Source organism: Piliocolobus tephrosceles, chromosome 13, assembly GCF_002776525.5.
Source record: "Piliocolobus tephrosceles isolate RC106 chromosome 13, ASM277652v3, whole genome shotgun sequence".
Lineage (NCBI taxonomy): Eukaryota > Metazoa > Chordata > Mammalia > Primates > Cercopithecidae > Piliocolobus > Piliocolobus tephrosceles.
Window position 1 is genome coordinate 48458818 of NC_045446.1, and position 22210 is coordinate 48481027.

At 34.7% G+C, this 22210-nt stretch overlaps 1 protein-coding gene across 21 annotated transcripts in view; it reads left to right on the plus strand.

Annotated features, from left to right (window-relative positions):
- Positions 1-22210, plus strand: part of SOX6 (SRY-box transcription factor 6) — a 705024-nt gene that overhangs the window by 536273 nt on the left and 146541 nt on the right. For 13 of the 21 annotated variants that reach the window (XM_031933892.1, XM_031933891.1, XM_031933893.1 and 10 more), the window contains one exon: positions 18648-18771. The exons of 2 other annotated variants lie outside the window; for them this stretch is intronic. In XM_031933892.1, the coding sequence (XP_031789752.1) occupies positions 18648-18771 (124 nt within the window). The remainder of the gene's footprint in view (positions 1-18647; positions 18772-22210) is intronic. 6 more of the 21 variants (XM_031933900.1, XM_031933897.1, XM_031933894.1 and 3 more) reach the window with 1 other exon arrangement.

Consider the following 22210-nt stretch of genomic DNA (forward strand, 5'->3'; position numbering starts at 1 on the left):
TCTTTCTTTCTTTCTTTCTTTCTTTCTTTCTTTCTTTCTTTCTTTCTCTTTCTTTCTTTCTTTCTTTTTCTTCCTTTCTTTCTTTCTTTCTTTCCTTTTTTGAGAAACAGCTGTAAAATTTTTGAAATTATAGGCTGAAATATAGGCTTGAATTCTGGCTCTGCCACTTGCTTGGTATAGTCTTAGATAAATTACATAATTTTTCTTAATCGCAGTCATCCCATATGTAAAATGGGAAAGTAATGAAGTAATGCCTACTTCATAGGACAATTTAGAATTTTTCTACTTTCAAAAATTTTTTTTTCCTGCTTTATGGATATATAAATAACATACAATAATTCATTTATTTTAAGTGTTTGATGAATTCTGGAAGTTGTGTAGAGTCATATATAACTTTTAGTCCCGAAGAGTTTCCTTGTGTCCTCTGGAGTTAGCATCCCCCACTGAAACCCTGGGACTATTAATTGATATCACTATATTTTTGCCTTTTCTAAGACTTTTATAAATTGAATCATACAGTACGTAGTCTTTTCTGTTAGATGTATTTCATTTATTCTTATATTTCTTAGATTTTTTCATGTTATTGGGTATGTCAATATTTTGTTACTTTACATTGCTAAGTAGTATTCCATAGAATAGACTTACTGTAATTTGTTTAGCTTTCCTCCAGTTAATGGTCATTGAGTTGATTTCAGCTGTTGGTTTTCAGGAGTAATGTTGCAAGTCTTTATGCAGACAGTTTTCATTTTTCTTGTGTAGCTAAGAATGGATTAATTGTAGGGCTTTATGGAAATTGTGTTTCTCTAAGAAATTTCTGTAAAAGAAAGTGGCTATATCATTTTTAATTCCAACCAGCAATGTATGAAACTTCTAATTGTTCTGCATCATCACCAACAGTTGGCATTATTAATCTTTTAAATTTTTACCATTCTGGTGGATTTTAGGGGTATCTTTTGGTTTTGATTTTCATTTCTTGGGTGACGGATTATTCTGAGTACAAGTCCTTTTTTTTTTTTTTTTTTTTTTTTTTCCTTTTGGCAGATATTTTCTCTCACTTTGTGGCTTAGCTTTTTAAGTATGTCTTCTAAAGAGCAAAGTTTACAATTTTAATGACACCCATTCTGCCATTTTTTTTTTTTTTTCTGTTCTGGTTTATGCTTTTGTTCTGTTTTTAAATGTTTGCCTATTGCAATGTCACAAAGATTTTCTCTTATGTTTTCTTCTAGGTGTTTTCCAGTTTTAGGTCTTATGGTTAGGTTTTAGTTCATTTTGAGTTAAATTTTGTGTGTAAGATACAAGTCCAGACTTCTTTTCCCCATACAGATATCTATTTATAGAAAAGCCTATTTTAAAGATTTTCATTTTCCCATTGAATTATCTTGACATCATTATGAAAATCAATTGACCAAATAGGTGTGAATCTATCTCTGGATTCTGTATTCTGTTCCACTGATTTATATGTCCATCCTTATACCAATACCATCCTGATACCTAAATGGCATTATGGTAAGTCTTGACATCTTCCTATACTTGACCAATTTTATTTTTTTAATTGTTTTCACTATTTTTTCCATATCAAATTTAGAATCAGCTTCATACTATATTCAAAATGTCCTGCTGGGATTTTGATTTGAGTTGTGTTGAATCTATAAATCAATTTGAGGAGAATTGCTGTCTTAACACTATTGTGTCTTTCATTCCATGAATGTTATATGTCTCCATTTATTTTAGTGTTTCAAAATTTTCCTTTGTAATTTTCAAAAAATTGTATATATTTATGGTGTATGATATGCTATTTTGATATGCATAAACATAATGAAATTGCTAACACAGTTAAGCAAATTAACCTACCCATCACCTTTTATAGTTACCATTTTTAGGTGGTAAGAACACTTACACTCTACTCTCTCAGTAAATTTTCAGTATACAATACAATACTAACTATAGTCCTCATGTTGTACATTGTCCTTATAATGTTTCATGGCTTTCAGTGTAGAGGTCTTATAAACTTTGGTTAAAATTTTCTATTTTATTTTTATGCTAATGTAAATGGAGTTATAATTTTTTTCTAATTGTTCATTACTAGTATATAGAAAGTCAACTTATTTTTGTTATTGACCTTTTATGTTGTGACTGCTTAATTAACTGTTAGTTCTGGCCACTTTAAAAAAATTCTTAAGATTTTCTATGATCATGATTATATTTTTTGCAGATAAAATAAATGTCACTTCTTTCCACACTGTGTACATTTTATTTATTTCCCTTTGCTTATTGGACTGGCTAGGGAATCCAGTACAATATTGAATAGAAGTGGTGAGAGTAGACATTATTGCCTATTTTGTCTGATCTTAGGTAGAAAGCAAGGATCCTTTCACTATTATTGATTATGATGTTTGCAGTAGGTGTTTCAAATATAGTTTTAATCAGATTGAGGAAGCTTCCTTCTATTTAAGTTTGCTGAAAGTTATTTTTTTAAATCATGAATAAGTGTTCAATTTTTTCAAGTGTTACTTCTGCACCTATAGAAATGACCTTATGTTTTTGCTCCTTTATTCTCTTATTATGATGAATTATATTGATTGATTTTCAAAGTTTAAAACAACCTTGCATTCCCACAATAAACCTCTCTTGATCATGACGTCTTATCCTTTTTACATACAGTTACACTTCGTTGAGTCTGCTCACTTGTATGCTTTTTAAAACTAGTACCTTAACCCTTGGGAAAATAATTCAATTTACATTTTGTTAAAAGCTGTCTTTGTAAAGCTCTATATTATGAGGAATGTGAGTGGAGAAGTTATTATTTTCATATTAAAAAAGAATAATAGAAGATTGATTTTAATGTATGTCACAGGCATATAAAGTTGTGATGGGAAGTGGGGAAAAAAAAGAGGATGAGAGGCAATTATCAGAAAATAAAATTTTGTATCAGTTTTGCCAGAAGTGAGATTTGCTTTCATCCTCTTTACATGATGTAGGTTTATGTTTAAGAAAACATATTTAGACTAAAGTTGAGGACAGAAAGAGGGTATGTTTGTATTCAAGTTCTACCTTAAAAAAGAAATAAAGATGGCCAGGCGCGGTGGCTCACGCCTGTAATTCCAGCACTTAGGGAGGCCAAGGCAGGCAGATCACCTGAGGCTGGGAATTCGAGACAAGCCTGACCAAACATGGAGAAACCCCGTCTCTACTAAAAAAAAAAAAAAAGAAAAGAAAAATTAGCGGGGCATGGCGGCACACACCTATAATCCCAGCTACTCAGGAGGCTGAGACAGGAGAATCGCTTGAACCTGGGAGGTGGAGGTTGCAGTGAGCCAAAATCACTCTATTGCACTCCCGCCTGGGCAACAAGAGCGAAACTCTGTCTCAAAAAAAAAAAAAAAAAAGATAAAAGAAAACCGGGAAACAAAAATGAAAATCCCTGAACTTGGAATTCGCGTAACTAGTCACAAGGTTATGTCACCATTGGCAAGTCACACTATCCCTATGTGCCTCAAGTATTTCGTCTGTCAAATGTAGTTGTTAGGCCTAAGCCATATTCTGGGTAGGGAAGGAGAAGACATATATATATTTCAGAAAAAGCTCACTAGAGCTTCTCTCCAGGTTAGAATCACCAGATTACATAGTCTCTAAATCATTCCTATCCCTGAAAATCAGATTTTCTGATTTTGTGAGATAAGTAAACTGGAGACTAAAGACCAACTTTAGTTTGGTCATTCTCAAGTTCTGTGACCTTGGCAAGTCACATCTCTTTGGGCCTTACCTTTATTATAAGCCATTTATCTGGCATTTATGTTTAAAATTAAGGTATTGGAAAAGTGGCTTTCTAAAACTATTGCAGTTCTAAAAGGCTGTGATTTTAAAGCGAGCTAAATACATGAATATTATACATATGTATATATGTCAAACATGGCAAAGAACTTACTGTAGTGAGACAAATAGTCATCATTACATTTTTATGTGAATGTATTCAGCATCCTTAAGCATTATGAAAAATATAAACCAAAGTCCACATTGTTAAACCTAGTTCTAATTTTTAATGGGAAATGTATATTTTCTTTTGAACATATGTTGAAATGCTAGCTTTGTATAATATTTGCTCTCAACTTGTAATACAAAAATCTAAGACTTGTATATGCTTTTCTAGGATGTAGTTTTCCTTTGTTATTTACAGTCTGTTGTTAGAAAGCTTCAAGGGATATAGGACATTAAAGCACCACATCTTTAACTAGCTGGGACATAACACATGATTTGAGTTCCCAATATTTTCTAACAGTAAGGTTTGTTTATTAAAGAAACCACATGCTGTGACTGAATCAGTCTAATAGAAGCCAAGTTTGCATTTGAACATTCAAATGTATGTCCATATATTTTGGGCATATATCATACATAATGATGTGGGGTCTAGACATCTTTCTGGGTTTGTTTATGTCTGTTATGGATTCCCCTCATTATCCATGCTGTTTGAGGGAGACCCCATGGATTCAGCTTGTTTATTACACACTTTCTATATTTTAAGTCTAACTCAGAGTTCCAAGTGGCATGTATGTTCCAACTTGGAATATTATTTTCTCCCTTTCCAGTTTTATGATGATGATTAAGGAAAAATAAAATAAGATTTTAGGGAATAATGACATGTTCGAGAGTGGCTAACAATAATCCTTTTGGCCATGTTTCAAATACAGTTTTGTAATCTTTATGTTTATTATACCATTCTTCCTAACATTTTTGACAAGTTTGAGTTATAGCATCTGTTTTCTTATTTTTAAATCACATTATGTACCATCTGTTGTTTTGTTATATTTGGGCATAATTTTTAGAACTTAATAAATGTAGGTAAAGACTTTAACCTTCAGTATTACCAATTTTACAGTTATGTATACACAGTATATTCAAAATGCTAGAGGTGAGTAAGTGTACATGAAGGATAGATTTTAAGTGCAAAAACAACAAAATCAGTTTCTAGTTAATATTAACTTGGGGCAAGTAATTCATGATCACTTGACTAACAGCTTTCGTTGTTGTTAAAAATCTCTCCCATTAATATTTATTTTACAAAATTAGGCATTTCTGGGTATAACTTCTTAATTTTAAAGAAACTACTATTCATATTCTTTGAGTTACAAAGCTATTTTTTCATCAAGTGAAATAAAGAAATGAAATAACATGATAAGAATTTGCAATAAATATTGAAAGAGGTTGGATTGTTATCAGAATGTATCATTATGGGTATTTTTGAGGGGGTGATATAGCACTTGCTATAAATATTCATCATGTTCTTAAATCTAGAGATATTCCATGATTAGGTGATTTTATGCCTGTTTATGCTGGCAGGAACAAAAGAAACTTTAAAAATAGAAAGCATAAACATAATTGAACCACCCACTTAAAAGATAAATTGGAATAGATGTTTTCCAGGGGAGAACATGCTTTCTGTATAAAAAGGGCTAATGAAACAAGAAGTCATCTATTCTTGATTTCTTTAGGCAACTAGAGCTTTGTGCCTTGTCTAGTTTCTGTGTTTTAAGAGCTTGTTCTGTGTAGCAGAAATAATACAATAAATGGGTTTAACCACATTTGTCTCAGCTAGACAGTCTGCTTTGTCAGAGATTGCTGGTACAACATAAACAAATTATGTGTTTGTAGTGCTTTTCAATGAAAGCCTATCTAACAGAGCTGAGATTGTGTTTCAGCAGCTGTAGATTTAATCTCCTACCTGTCAGTTAAAGCAGGCATTTCCTGAGCCAGATAAGGACTGGTTGTAGAGCAGGGAAGTAGTCACAGCTGGACAAAGACCTATTGTTATTGGCTGATAATTTCTATATAGATTCAACTCCTTATTTTACCATGGAAACTACAGTCATAACGCAGTATTAAAGGAGCTAACCCAGTCTTTTAAAATGTTAAATCAAGAAGAGTTAAAGAGAATCAAAACTGGACTTTGTGTCTTTCATTTGGGGGAGTTGTCATGTGGAACTAAAAAAAAAAGTCTATAGCTTTGATCATCACAATTTTAGATCACTGTGGATGTTATAGTAGGGCCGTGGAAAATGCCTGTTCACAGATATGTTACTACATTCTTGGGAGTTCAAGTTGTAATACAAGCTACCCAAAGCCAAAAATTTAAATCTGTGGATTGATGCTTTGCCATGTGACTCACATATCATGGGTATTGTACTACAAGTGCTGAATATTCTAGAACAGAACAGACCTAATGTTAAATATATGTTCTGTAATAACCATGTGAACTTTTCTACATGTCTTCTTTCCCTGTATCCTAATTTCCAGTAGGAAAAATACAGTTATTACTGTAGCTATTGGAGAATTGGAGAGTAGAGAATAATGGCAATTAGTTAAATAACTTCACTCAAATAAACTTCCTTCCTTCCTTCCTATGATTTCTTTAAGAACATGTGAAAGTTTCAATGTATGCATTTCCCATTTTGAATTCTTAGTATTTCTGTCTCTTGACCTGAGTGAACCACTATCCTTCCACTTCTCTTTGGGCTTGAGTTTGTATTCTTTTTCAGCTGTGATTGCATTGAGTTATTGATTGTATTGGGTTGCTGCTTATTAGTCCTAAACAATGCTATTGACTTGTTGTTCTTTGTAACAGCGAAAATGTGGTAAGAACAAAGACTTAGAAACTATTGAAAGCAAATGGAGAAACATCGTGGTAAAGGGTAGTAGGCAAAGAGGATTCAGGGGTATGTTAAGAATATCTTGTGGAGGGGCAGCCTAGGCTAGGGAGTTTGTACCTTATCTTTAATAGGGACATTTCTTTATTGTATCTAAGTTATTTCATATGAAAATAGCACTAAATAAAAGTATAAAATTAAAGAAAATTGCTTTTTAAAAATCAGCATGTTAGCTTATCCTTATAATCATCTTCAGCGTCAACTTGTTCATTAAATGGAGATAGCAGGTATAGGAGTGTGTGTGTGTGTGTGTGTGTGTGTGTGTATGTGTGTGTGTGTGTGTAATGTACATGCTGGGAGTGGAAGGCAGGGGTTGCAGGTTATGCTCCAAAATGACACTACTGTGCACATCATTAGCTTTGTACTCTACAATGACTAGACTGTGATAAAGATTGAAAACCTGAAGGCTATTTGACTTGGGGTTATAGTTACTGTTTATGCCTTTCCTTGGTGTCTAGTTTTTATAAACATTGCCTTACTTTATCTCCCTGCCCCAATCATATGTACAGGTACTATCTCTCACTGATACTTCCAAGGAGGGACAATTTGCCATGGCTGAGCCCCAACTGTCAATAGCTTAGACATCTTATTTATGTCCTGGTTAGAGTTGCCACACTATGTTTCTCAGGCCTTCTTGCTCGTGATGAAACTGCTTCTGCTATCCATGATAGCTGATGTTTAGATGCTTTTCTGACATTTATTCAGTATTGCATAATAAGCTCACAGTGATATAACAACTTTTTAAATATTATTACTTTGGAAAACTGTATTCTTGTCTCTTTGGGTAAGAATATCTTATCATTTCTGTCCGTAAGGATTATAATTGATGATGGTGAAATATTAAAGAAGCTTAGAGGCATCTCTAAATGATACTACAGAGGAATTTCAACAGATGTACTAGGAGTACTCAGCCATTAAAAAATCTTTAAATTAATAAAGTCAATTTTTATATTTTCTTACCAACTGGTGAACTTCAAAGTTAGACCACAGCAGGGCCAAAAGAAAAGATCACTATAAGGAAATATGTTTGGACTAGATTTGCCTCCATTTAAGAATTGTAAATGGTGAATGGACTTTGACTTGATTCAGCAGATTAAAAAACCATCAGAATTGTTATGGCTTCATTTTTAAATGACGTAGAATACAAGTTCTTAAATACATTTATGTAGCAAATATTTGTTGAGCCCCTACTCTGTGCAAAGTCTTTTACAGAGCCCTTGAGAGATAGAAAATCCTTGCCTTTAAGTTACTTGTGCATAATTTTAACAAGACCCATAGTTTAAGATGTAAACCTGCATTTCTGGATGAGGAATTTAATAATTGAGCTCTGGTCATTGCTAACAGAATAAGGTTGCATAAAATACTTCAGAGGTAAAGGCCAGATTGCCTTCATTGCGGGTCAAAAGTTTATGAAAGGTTGATATCTGAATTTGGTTGTTACAAAGAAAGGAATGCCATATTCTTCACAAATATTACTATATTTAAATGGCATTTATACAAAATTTGAAAAAAAATTTTCATTTTGGCAAAGCACGTTGATCATTGTGTATTTAATGGGGCTTCTATTTAGGAATGACAATCATTAGTCTCTAATATGTTTCATACTTCTCTGGAAATAAGACAGGGTGGAATAGGAAACATTCATCTTCACTAGTCTTTGGAAATAGCTAAAGTAATTGACTAGCTCAGTCTTCTGTGATGGCCTGGTGACCACTAACTGTGACTATTTGCATAATAGTCAACTCTTCACTTCTGTAGTGATAACTGTTTGTATCTTATTAAAATTAAGACTGTTTTAGTTCTCTTGACTTTTCCAGAAGTTGCAAAAATTGAGATTTGCTGTTCTGCTTTAACCAAACAAATGCACACATGGGGATAACAATATGCTGAGTTTATGCAGATTTTACAGCACGAATCTGAATAAAATACCCACTAATAGATCCTTAAGGAGTAATAAACACACATGAATTTTCCTTAGTTGCACTTTAAAGTGATTTTAACATACTACTAGACCTTAACAATAATATTTAATTGACAAGATTATGCATTTGTATGGATTGAAAAGGTGGTAGAGATCTAATTCCAAATGAATCATAAATTTTACTTTTGCATAGCATGTTTTATTAATTTCTTTATGGCCAGGGTATTCTATTTCCCTCCTGGTGAGAGTTTCTTAAAACATAGTAAGATAATTTAAACACATTTAATTAACATTTATCATCCTTTTTATAAAGAAATCTGACTTATGTTTTCAAAAGTACTCTCAATTTTTTTCTGGGGTGTAGACCATAGATAGAGTATAGAATGATACTTAATGGAATTTTTGCTATAATTTGGTTTTCTTTTTAAGCAAAACTTTCTCTGTTGACCTTATTCCAAAGTAAGCTGAAAACTGGATAATTTGTACTAATATGTAAGTGAGAACAAACCTAGTACCACTACCTGGAAAAACAAGGCTATGGATGTCTTTAAGGCACCTTTATATTTCTACTGCCCAGCACAGAACCAGGTATATAGTGATAGGTTCTCAATAAATGGCTGTTGAAGAGTTGAATTAAGACAAGCACTGCTGACTTCTCTTTTGGAGTAGCATGTTTCCCAGGAGTCTAATAGTTCTAAACTAACTTTTTATTTATATAAGTATTGAGCTCTTCATTTTATGGAATAAGAGGACAAATAAGTAAGAGATACTAGGAATTAAGATTATGTTAGTGCTAAATCCATGTTCTTTTCTCTGAAAATTCAATATTAAATAGAGCATGTACAAATGAATGAGAAATAAAGTAATGACTTTTGACTGCATATGATCCTAGAAGATTAATGAGATATTTGTCCATTAAAAAAATGCAAATAAAGTGAGTACATACAGTATGCTGATAGTATGCTTAGTATACACAGTATGCTGAGAATACAAAAAGAGATGTTAACACAAAGGACAGGATTGGCCTTTTCAGGGCTATTAACATTTCTCTCAGAATACGTACCTGAAGATTTTTAAAACATGTACCGTTGACCTGATAGAATCATTGCATTCTTACCTACAAAGATTATTTCTTTCCTGTGTAACTATGGAAGAGAGGTGGAAAGTGCTAGACTGTGAAGTGGATTTTAAATAGCTATAGTAAAGCACCAACCCAGCAAATGAAACTGCTTTGTTTGCATGTTTTACTCTTGGTAGTTGGGCAAGGAAATAGTAAAACTAGTGACAAGATATATGTTTTTCATTTCTTCTGTGAGTATTTTAGACATTTTGTTTAGTATATTAAATAATCTAAATTAGAAAAGAGAACTCACTTACTGGACCTATTTTTTTCTTTTGCTTTAAACCAACTTTTTATTGAAGTATAATGTATTTATACAGAAAAGTGTGTATATATATAAATGTGAAGTTAGCTCTTTATTAATATTTTAACTAAAATATATGACTTTGAAGACCAAATCCTGAGGTTGTAAAAGGATGCTTTTAAACTATAACATCTTGAATTCATTCTACTTTTTAAGGAGTTAACTTGGCCCTTTAATGAGAATTTTGAAGAGTGCTAAGAATAGCATGCCAAATCCTGGGAACACATTACATTATATTAGAGATGGATATTAACAATGGTTGACAAAGTGTTTTGTATCTTATCCTGATGGGACCTGAGAAAGGAAAGACGAAGAGAGAAGAGGAGAAGTTATGAGAGAGAGAGAGAGAAAGAGAGAGAAAAGAGAGAGGGGGAGGGGGAGGGGAGAGAGAGACAGAGGGGAGGGAGAGAGACTGAAAGGGGTGGGGGAAGAGAGAATAATCTGCCAATAACAAATAACAAACAAACAGAAGCAAACAAAGCTGAATCCTCTTCTGAATGCAGTTACATTGTTTATACAATGTATACCCATTGGATGGTGGAATACACCTGAGAAGATGGGACTCTGTTCTCAAATGCTCTAGAAAATGTGTGTCCTAAATTTGCTCTTGATAGGATTCTAGTATTCTCCTGTTGGGCTAGCTAAATTCTCTGGAATCAGAATTTGATATATTACATTAGCAGTAGCAGCCATAGATTTGCTACATAAGACACATGAAGAGCAAACAAGATTATATCAAGATGTATTTAAAAGTCATTTTTAAGTTCTCTTCTGGAATGAGAATGATTACAGCTCCGTACCATTTGTAGTTGCATTAACAATTCTACCCTATGAAAATTGGTGGTCAGAAGACCAGATCTGAGGTCCTAGTTCGTTGGCTCTCAGCCATTGATCAGTTAATACAAAATACCTACTATGTTCTTAGGCTTGTGATAAGAGCAACAGGATATATAGAAATATAAATGGCACAGGCCATTTGGGACAGTCAACTTACTTGCTAAGAGATGATTTGTGATTTATGAATTAGTGAACAGCAAAGAATGCAGTATACAATTTAAGGCTTCTTTGTGTACTTAAGGCTGTGGCCAATCAAGAGAAGAAGTTCAGTATGTTGACTACTGCATTATGCTTTCTAAGAAAGGGCAAAGTAGGATATTAACATTTTAGAAAGATTTTAACAAAAAGTTTGAGACTAAAAGCATTTCTGTTAAGGCATGAATTTATCATATCGAGTGAGATGTTTTTCCTCCTAACCTCCAGAATTAACTAAAGTCCATATACTGTGGATTTCCATGCACTTTTTGGCAATAGGAAGACACATTTCTGACCTTGAAGGCTTTTCCTATGAGTTTTCTGAGGACTTCATTTCTTTTGCTTTAGATGCTGCAGCTTTTAGAGTGGTAATACTTCAGGCAAATGAGTTAGCTATTCTTTGCAATAAAGAATATGGTCATTTCGAAAACTGATCCTCATCCCGTTTCTGTCTGCACTTCTTGCATGTCTCTCTCTCTCTCCCAAGGTCGCTTTTTCTGAACTCTCTATTTTCTCTCTTTCCCTCCCTCTCTGTCATGGTATACACACATTGGAAACATTTCTTTCAACAGTTTAAGAAGCTTCCTTCAATTAAATCACATAAGGAATTATTTTCTAAAGTATTTAAAAATCCTCATTTTTGCACCGTCTTTAACTCAGTAATAGACATTAATATGCACATGATTTTCAATACAAATACTTATTTCCCATCACTAAAAAAAGTTAAATAATCTTCATGAAAGAGAAAATGAGCCCCCCCCCCCCCCCCCCCCCCCCCCCCCCTTTGCTTTTTAGCACGTAGCCAGGTCTCTGCCAAGTTGCTCTCTGACTGACTGCTGCAGATGCTCTTTCTCAAGTATTCTGAGTCATATCTTTACTGCAAGTCTTCGGGGACAAACAATAGCACCTGTTCCTCACAAGATATCAGGCCAGTTAGCCCATTCATGTATCTTTAATGAAGTTCTGGGGCAGATGGCAAAAAATGGCATCATCAACAACTTAGCACAGAGAAAATAAAGGGGATAAATGTAGATGCAACAGTGCTGTTTTACGAATTGGAAGACACAGAACTTAAGTGTTTCACTCACATCTGCTGCTGTCTTGATTCTCTGAAAGATGTGAGGAACACCCTAACAATTAAAATATCTCGGCATGTAGCCTATTTGATCAGGAATATATTTCCTACCCTCTCCAAAAGGGAAACACTTTGGTCAGGGATTGTGGAAGTTTAGAATTAATGGACAGTTGTGCTTTGGGGTAGTTTATTCCTTTCACGATACACTAAACTTCACCCGTGATGGAGTTTCTGGTTACTTGGTAGTCATTCAAGTGACATACCCAGCCAGATAGTGCTTACTTTCAAAGCGATAAAAATAACACAGTTTTCATGCTCAGAGATATATTTTGGCCACATCTAGTTTTGCTCTTTGTGCTAACAAAATCAGTTTTACTTCTTCATCTATAGGATAATTAAAGAATCTCTGAATTTGTGATTTGAGAATGTTACACTTTCAAGAAAAAAAGATGCTATTTGAAATTTTGATAACTTCTTGGAAAAGACATGTGGAGACTGGTCAGTCTTTGATGGAGTGAGGAGAATTCTGTTATTTTTTATTCTTGGTCGAATATTTTTGGGGTTGCTGTTTCCAATGTGATTGCCTTTCCTGGCATGTCACCAAATGGGAAAATGGGATGATGGGAAAGTAGGGGAAAGGCAGGATTACATTCTTCATAGCAGGATGGGGCTTTTTCTGTATCTTCAGAATTCTTTATCTGCCCTAAGCACTGGCACACAGTGCAGTGACTTTAATGCACAACTTCCATAAAAGGAAAATATCCTGGATGCTTGTGTGATTCTTAGGTGGCCACCAAGCCTCTTTCCTTGTCTTTTCCCCTTACTTTGCTCTTGCATTCCATTTCTGTTCCACATTCAACCGACACTCTTTCAGTAAGTATAATAAATGGAAAGCTATGAGAGGGAAAAGTTGTTGCTGTAATTTATACGTTCTGCTAATATCACTTGCATTGGGTCATATTGATGAGCATTCTATAGAAGATGGCATTTAGAAGTATTGATAGACCCTTGTTGCCTTTGCTTGTTTTTTGTTTGTTTGTATGTTTGTTTTATTGTTGTGGTTTGAGATGGAGTCTCGCCCTCACCAGGCTGGAGTGCAGTGGCATGATCTTGGCTCACTGCAACCTCTGCCTCCTGGGTTCAAGCGATTCTCCTGCCTCAGCCTCCCAAGCAACTGGAACTACAGGCACGCACCACCATGCCCATCTTATTTTTGTACTTTTAGTAGCGATGGGGTTCTTACCGTGTTGACCAGCATAGTCTCAATCTCTTGACCTCTTGATCCACCTGGCTGGGGCTCCCAAAGTGCTGGGATTACAATCATGAGCCACTGTGCCCAACTGCCTTTGCTTGTTTTAAAGACATAATTTCTTTAACACACTAGGGCAGCCATCCCTAACCTTTTTGGCACCAGGTGCCAGTTTGGTAGAAGACAGTTATTACACAGACTGGGTAGGGGAGGGGAGATGATTTCAAGATGAAACTTTTCCACCACGGATCATCAAGCATTAGATTCTCATAAGGAGCATGCCTAGGTCCCTCACATGCGCAGTTCACAATAGGGTTGGTGCTCCTATGAGAATCTAATGCCACAACTGATCTGACAGGAGGCAGAGCTCAGGGGGTAATGCTTGCTTGCCCACTGCTCACCTCCTGCTATGTGGTCCAGTTCCTAACAGGCCAAGACCTGATACTGTTCCACAGCCCAGAGGTTGGAGACCCTTGTACTAGGCAACTATGAATAAGATTGTTGGATTGTATCAATATCAGTACTCTGGTTGTGTTATCGTACTATAGTTTTGCAAGATGTTATCATTTGGGGAAACTGGATTAAGGATCCATGTGATCTCTCTGTATTCTTTATTACGACCACATGCAAACCTACAATTATATTACTATCACCAATAATCATGTTCCTTATCTTTGATCTGTTTTTCAAAAGATGACTTCATGCTTAATTTAATATGGTATTAAAAGTACAAACTTTGACCCTGACATATCTGGACTTGAGTCCTGACTCTGTCGCTTTTTAATTGGTTATGTTACTTAGCCTCACATGGCTTTGTTTTTCTCAGTAAATGAATAGGTATAATAATAGTAAGTACTTTACAGGGTTTTGAGGATTAAATGAGATAGAGTATGTAAATCACTTTTCCATTGCTTGACATATAGAAAACATGGAAAACTATTAGCTGCTGTGGTCATCATCATCATCATTATCATCATCATTACTATTAATTATTACTTATGTAATTAGACATAAGAAGAACTTTTAATCACCTTTTCTCAGGCTAGAATCTAACTAGCTACAGAATATTCTGGCTTCTCTTTAATAAAGAGTACTTGGCATTTTTACATCGTTTTACTTAAAATAAGTTTATTGTTTTACTTAAAATAAGTTAAAGTCAATTTTATTCCTTGGAACAAAGTGACCATTGCTAATCAATGTATTGTAACAAAATACTGGAATTAATGATGGTAAATACTGAGATCAGTGTGTTCTGTATAAAATAAAATAAAAATAGAAAGGAAGGAAGGAATTTATTGAAAATTGAACAACATTCATAGTATCCAAACTCCAGCAATATGCTGCTGAAACACAAAATTATTTTCAGCTGGAGACTTCCAGGTTTTCTTTGCCAAAACAGTGCAGCCAGTGATTTCTCCCTTTTCTGTCACTGAAGTCCATCTGATGTAATGGAAAAAGCCCTGGACAGAGTGATTAGCCATTCTGGACTCTGGATCCAGCTCTGTCATGACACTGTAACCTTAGGCTTATATCTTTTACCTTCTCTAGCCCCCTGTTTTCCTATGTGTAAATTGTGAGCTTTGGATTAGATTAGTGATTCTCAAAGAATGACTCCTGGACCAGCAGCCCCAGCTACACCTGGTAACTTTTTAGAAATGTACAGTCTCAGACCCCTACCTCAGATCTACTGATTGAAAGACTCTTGATAGAGAGCAGGGGGAGACAAGGAAGCAATCTGTATTCTAACAAGCCCTGTGGATGATTGTGATCCACACTAAAGTTTGAGAATCACTGTCCTAAATTAAATTTTAGCCTAAAATTTAATTAGTTGGACTGAATTCCAGAGTTTTCTGATTCAGTAGGTATGGTGTAGAGTTTAAGAATTGGCATTTTAAAAAAGTTCCTAGATATTGCTGATGCTGCTGGTCAGGTACCACACTTTGAGAACTGCTAGGTTAGGTCATCTCCAGGTTCTATTCCAACTCTATGTTTCTATCATTACTCTTGCTTTCACAATGTCCTCTGACCTCCTGCTTATTTACTTTGTCTCTCAAGTGATCGAATAGCCTCTGAGCTAATATTTAGTATTTGAAGTTTTTAACATAGCTTTCTTTGCAGAATATGATGAACAGAAATGAATTTACCTAAATTCTTTACAGCTTATGTTAACATGAAGCACCTACAGCTCTTTGGCATTAAAAATGAACCCGAGAGTTTGGTTAGTTATATCATGAAGATGGAAAGTTACAAAGGGAGTAACTTAAGACACTACAATTCAAGAATTAAGGTCTGGTTTCTCATTGCTATTGACCTTTTTCTGTTGTCTCATGATCTGAAGAGCTTGGGTGACCAATATAAAATAATGTTTTCATTCTGAGATGCTGTTAAATAAATAACACCAAAGAGCCCCAAATACATGTTCAAATGAACATGTATTCCTACCTCTTCTTTCTCATAGTTTTCTAGATACTTGGGATGGGATAATGCTTTGTGAGGCATGTTGTCTGCTAAGCATGACAAGCCTCTGCCTGCCAAACTGAATTATTTAGTTGGCTCGTGTTTTCTTTCTTAAAGTACAGTTATGAGTAAGATCAACTATTGCTTGTTTTATTGCTTGTTTTATCAGTAATTTGATAATTTCTAGCCCTGAATATGCAAACCATATAAGAAAAGAACAAGGATCTAACAAGAATTTACTGTGATATTGCATTACTATTATGTCAGGTACTGTGACACAGGAGTTACTTTTATTGTCTGTTTAGTCCTCACAATAATCATGTAAGGTAGTATAATTAGCTTCAGTTTTTACATGAGAAATAGACTCAGAACAATTAAGTAACTGTTCAAGATTACACAGTCAAGAAAATAGCAGCATATAGATTTAAGTTCAGACTTTTTTGCCAACAAGGCCTTTAGAGGCACCTAGTAAATCCTCAATAAATAAATGCATGATAAATGAATGAAGGAATGGTTGTAATCACACTATCATCTTAATGTTGATTTTTAAACAATCATAGAATTATAAAGTTGGGAAGGCCATAAGGTTATTATATAATCAGGTTTTTCGTTATGTGTTTGCTTTACATATCTCTAACATATGGGGTTATATACCCTTTCTTTACTTAACCATCTCTAGGGAAAAGATACATATCATCTCTTTACTCAGAGTGACTATAGAATAGTTTGTTACTAGAAAGTTCTTCTTTGAATTTCATTTCCATGAAATTTCTTCTTTTGAGCCTAGTTCTGCCCTCTGTTAACCATTCAGTCTTAATCCAATCCTTCTTCCATACATTATTCTTTCAAGTATTTGAAGATAACCTTACCTGTTTTATCTCTCAAGCTAAATATTCAAACATCTTCAGCTACTTCTCAATAATAACGTAAGAAATGTTTTTGAAATGAAAGAAATAATAAATAAATATAATATCCAGACTCCTCACTTTCTTATTCTCCCTTTTTAGAGTATAAGCCATCTGTGCTATATTTTAGGTACATATTAGGGTCATATTTCTGGAGGAAAATGAAATTATTTCCTTTGATGTACTCTTGTACCAAACAATTGTAACCCATATACGAAAATACTGTGCTTTATTTTCTGGCATAGAATAGTGCCCTCGTCTCTGACATCTCAGGTTTGCATCAGGGTCCAACAAGCTGGAGGTGAACCGCAAGCCCGGTGCTTTTCTTCGGGGTTAAAGGCAAGACCTGGGCACTAGGGGATCCGCTCCAATTTAAGCAAGCTGAGTTTGTACTCTAATGTACGAAACTTGGGCTTACCTCAGCTAAAATGGAAGAAATAGCTGCTCAAAGCTAGTTTCTTTCACGCCCCACTGGCAAGGTAGTAATTGCACAAAGACCTTTTTATTATAAGTTGATTTTCTTGAGAAATGAATTCAGAAAAATCCTGTAAAGTGTTTATTTTTTGCTTGCCCTTTATTAACCCACATCTTAGGGCTTTCCCTAGAGAAAAACTGTTGGAAAATGAAACCTCTTAGACCCACACAGAAGCATTTTTTGCACTGTGTCCCTGACTATGAAGGGAACAGGGACATGACAAGGCAAGTCAGTGCTAATTAAACAGGGTCATTAGCCAGTGTATGGAATTTTGCCTAAAGAGAAGATTTAGGAATTTAGACAGGGAAGGGTTTGGGGTTGGAAGAATTACTGGTAAAGGTTTGTATCTTAAATAAGATATAATGTAGCCTTTTTATACCAGTGAAAAGGCTAAATACCCTGTTTGAACTTAAAGATAATTTTTTGGGTATATCTTAGTTTTGGTCTTTAAATAAGAAAAGTCCTGTATTCAACCTATAAAACTGTGCCCTAAAGCCAGGACAAAACCTTCCTGTCATGCTATTCTGGAATTCGGGCAGCATGCGTAGAGTAAAGAAGGGAGCTAGGAAATTAAAATGTAATTTTCACAAGCATGATTCTGTCATAGCTCTTATTTCCTTTATATGGAATACAAATACTGATATAGAGTAAAGATTTTTCTATTTTGCATTTTTGTGCTCTTTGATACATTTATTGAGGTCAAATGAAATTTGATGTAGTAGGATTTATTATGAAATGCTCTCTGAATACAACTCCATAATTACTGAGCTACATGGTAGTGCATAAAGCTGTAAAACTGTTTAGCCAGACAAGCAATTTATATGTTACATCAAGGTGTGTACGACAAGGAATATTACTTTAATTGGGAGCCAAGATGTAGTAGCCTTAAATCTGAAGAGCTATATGTTTAACATAATGTCGTGAGGCTTTGAAATAAGATACCTAAACTGGGGAGATGCAGCTTTTAGAATATATAACAATTAGACATCATTTTCTGACCATGGATACTAAATACTGTTTTTGAAAGAAAGCACAGAATGCAAAGCAGTTGAAAGGGCAAAACCTCTCAACGTTGTACAGTACTGGAAAAGAGGCAAACTTATTTCTTCTAGTTCTTTGTTTAAAAGAAAAAATAAAAGGGAAAAAAGTCAAGAGAAAGGAAAACCATTAACAACAGTTTGGTGGAAGCAGGGACGAGGCAAATTCACAATGAAGTTACATCTTCGGTATGCTATTAGCATCTCAGAAAAGAGATTTGGTGGATTTTTACTGAATTTTCTCAGATTGCAGATTTGGAATGAGGTTAGAGGTGGGTGGCTGTGTGGGTACCAGCACACCACCAGGAGTGAAAAACAAATTCTTCTTGGCATACATTTGCTCCCTGTCTGATCATAGGCTCTCTTCTGTTTAGCAGGTTCAGGGTCACATGCCTCCGCTCATGATCCCAATTTTTCCACATGACCAGCGGACCCTGGCAGCAGCTGCTGCTGCCCAACAGGGATTCCTCTTCCCCCCTGGAATAACATACAAACCAGGTAAGTAGAGAGGGATTTAACATTCTTTTGGAAATGCTCAGATCCGCATGTTTTTGCTTAGTATTCCAACAAACACAGGAGCATGTGAGGGAACTATGAATAAAAATATCATAAAAGCTTATTTTAAAATAAAATTAGAATTGGGAAGAGCGGGCATTGTAATAAACTAATTGGTTGCTAAAAGCTTTTACTTTCTCTTCTTCCACTTGAATTTGTCTTGAATTCACAGATAAGACACTACTTTCCCTGGGGACTACAATGTTTTTGTCAGCTCTCTCTCATACTTTTGCTGTGAATAATTGTTTTTTGGTTAAAGATCCTTTTCTCCTTGTGAGAACTGTTATACTCTGGGAAAGTGATCACATACAGTATAAAATGTTATTGTTTGTTGTCAGACTTCTCTTAGAAAAATAGTTAAAACTAGACTGATTTAATTAGCTTACCACTAATAGGTAAAATTGTTTTTGATTTTCATCTAAATAATGAAGTATTCAGTATTTTTTCATTCATTTTTAAACCTCAAAAAACAGGTCATGTAACCTTGCAGTGAAATATGTTTTAAGATGATTTAGCAAATGTTATGATTTTTCTTTTTTCCTCTGAATTTACTGGACTCCTGGGGAATTCAATTAGGTTCATAATGGTTTGAAGCTTCTTTCAGAACCTCCTTGTAAACAGGGCTTTAAATGTTTAAAGATATGTTGCCAAAGGAATCCAATGTAAGAAGATAGTCAAGTAAATAAAAGTCAACCTTAATTTCATTTGTGCACTCTTTGTAAGTGACCTCAGCTCAGAAGTAGTGACCTTGTTCTACTCATTAATAATTTCTGTGTCAAGTTCTTTTTAACATATTAACCTGATTATATTAACCATCAAATCTGAGTACAACAAATCTGCATGCAGCAGTTTCCTCGTGTATGTGTTTTATAAAGTGAACAAAGGCATTTTAATATGCTTAAAGCAATAATAAAATATAAATCACTTTACTAAAATTCTGGAGAACAAAGCTTACTAAATAGCATAAAAACAAGCCTAGTGCATTTTAGCATCTGTTTTAATTGCTCGTTGCCATTGATTACTCTTTTGTATTTGATAGAGAACTTCCTTCTTTGTAAGAAAAGGTAGGATGTCTGTGGCAAAACACGAATGATTCAAGGAGTAGAGATGTTAATGAGATTGGCGAGTTTAAGATCTGTCTGAAAATTCCTCACATATAAATGAATCAAACTCGTTACCAAAAGGTTTTTGGATACCTGAGAGAAAATTATGTCATTCAAATTGTTAAAAATTCATTTTTCTAGAGCATGATTTTTAGAACAAGTTATAATTACCTACTATGAAATTGGCATTTTTTTTCAGAGAATATTGTTTTTTCAGTGCAGTGGTTCAGTCTTCCTGTGATCTCTATAAGTCATTCTAAACTACTTCTTCATTTTGACTTCCTTTGGAACATTGAAGTAAACCAAGTTTACTGTTCTATTCTGAATTTGAGTTTGACACTCCTGTACCAGTCCCAGAAATATTTTAAATGAACTATATGTGGAAATTCTCTATTTGACTTCAGTGTTTTCAAAGTTAAATTTATGCACATTTCAAAATCAGGTATCCATCTTATTTTCTGTTAGACGTAGACATCTTGTAACTATATTACTTGCCTAATTTTGTTGAAACAATACTGCCACTTTTCATGGAGGAAGATATTGTTTTATATATATAGTGATTTTAGACCATTTTTCAAAAGTCTTCTCAAACAGCATTAATGGGATTATAATATGTAACTGAGAAAAACAGAAATTGTGACAATATTGTGCAGAAATTAGTTACTTCCATTGAACAAAGGGCAGCTTAGAGTTAGTGTCCTGGGGTAACAAAGCCGTATTTGATTATATTGGCTAAACTCTGTTGGATAAGGCAGGACAATGGGTTTGGAGATGTAGGAAGAGTTTTAATTATAAGGAAGGTGGGTAAAAAAAAGTGTTTACTTTTGTGTGACTCCTAGATTATGTCAGACAATTTAATTAATCAGAACTCTAATTCTTTCAATATTTTGGCTAACCTAGGCTTTATTGTATATGAAAAATATGTTTAAAATGGATTAAAATTATATGTTCTTATGCTATTAGTAGAGAAATTACATCCTCAGGAGACTTAATCTATGCAGTGTTTTTATCATTCACATGAATTAGGTGAAGAGACTGCTATTGGACTGGAAACTGGACAAGTACAATACAACTTATTTTTGCCCCAAACTGAGCTATGGTAACTTCACTTGAAATGTATGTGAGGGCTGGGCATGATGGCTCATGCCTGTAATCCCAGCACTTTGGGAGGCTGAGGGGTGCAAGGATCACTTGAGCCCAGGAGTTCAAGACCAGCCTGGACAACATAGTGAGTCCTTGTCTCTAAAAAGATTAAAAAGTTAGCGAAGCATGGTGGTGTGCACCTATAGTCCTAGCTACTCAGGAGGCTCATGTGGGAGGATTGCTTGAGCCCGGTAGGTTGAGGCAGCAGTGAGCCATGATTCTGTCACAGCATTCCAGTCTTAGCAGCAGAGTAAGACCCTGTCTCAAAATAAAATAAAATAAAGAAAAAAGAAAAATGTATGTGAGACAACAATGACTAAAGTTTTGAAAGAAAATGTTGAATTGGTGGCATAAATTTATATTCTGGTTCCCTAAACAACAGGATGAACAAGTGCTACCTTGGTCTTTATAAATTAAAAAAAATAAATTTCCTTTTTTCCCCCTTTCCATTTTCCCATATCTGAAATGATTTCATAGTATTTCTGCCTTCAGCTGACTGAATAATTGTCTTGATTTCCAGAGAGCAAAGACTACCTTGGGGGGACGTTCACTGTTTGTTAAAGTTGACTGTTTCTGAATCCATGTGAAGACAGTGTAAGCAAATACATTTAGAGTTATAGACCTTCACTCCCCACCCCGTGATTTGACCTGTACCTATGGGCATTTCAGAGTCCCAGCATGTAGTAAACACTGGGCAGGCTCTCCCACCTCAGTGGATTGCTGAGGGGGCATGTTGCCCACAGGGATTGTTCAGCTCCAGGACTGCATCTTTCAGATTGTTCTCTCTAGAAATAGCTTTATTGAGTTTTAATCCCTATTTTTTTATTTTTATTTTTATTTTTATTTTTTTTTAGTATTTTACAGGTTCTATAATTAGAGACATATTTCTTGATAGGAACTCATCATCAGAGCCCAGAACATAAACCACAAACTTTTGGTTGCTTTGCTCTTTCACATTGTGATACAGAGAGGTGCAGCAATCAAGAGTAAGATAGATATGTTTGAGCACAAATGTTTGAGAAAATTAAAAGATAAAGCCTCTTTCACAGTTGCCAATGTGTATATCAGATCAACATCAGCTTGCCTGAAAAGCAGAAATGATGAGTAGCCCCCTTCATACTTCAGACTTGACTTAG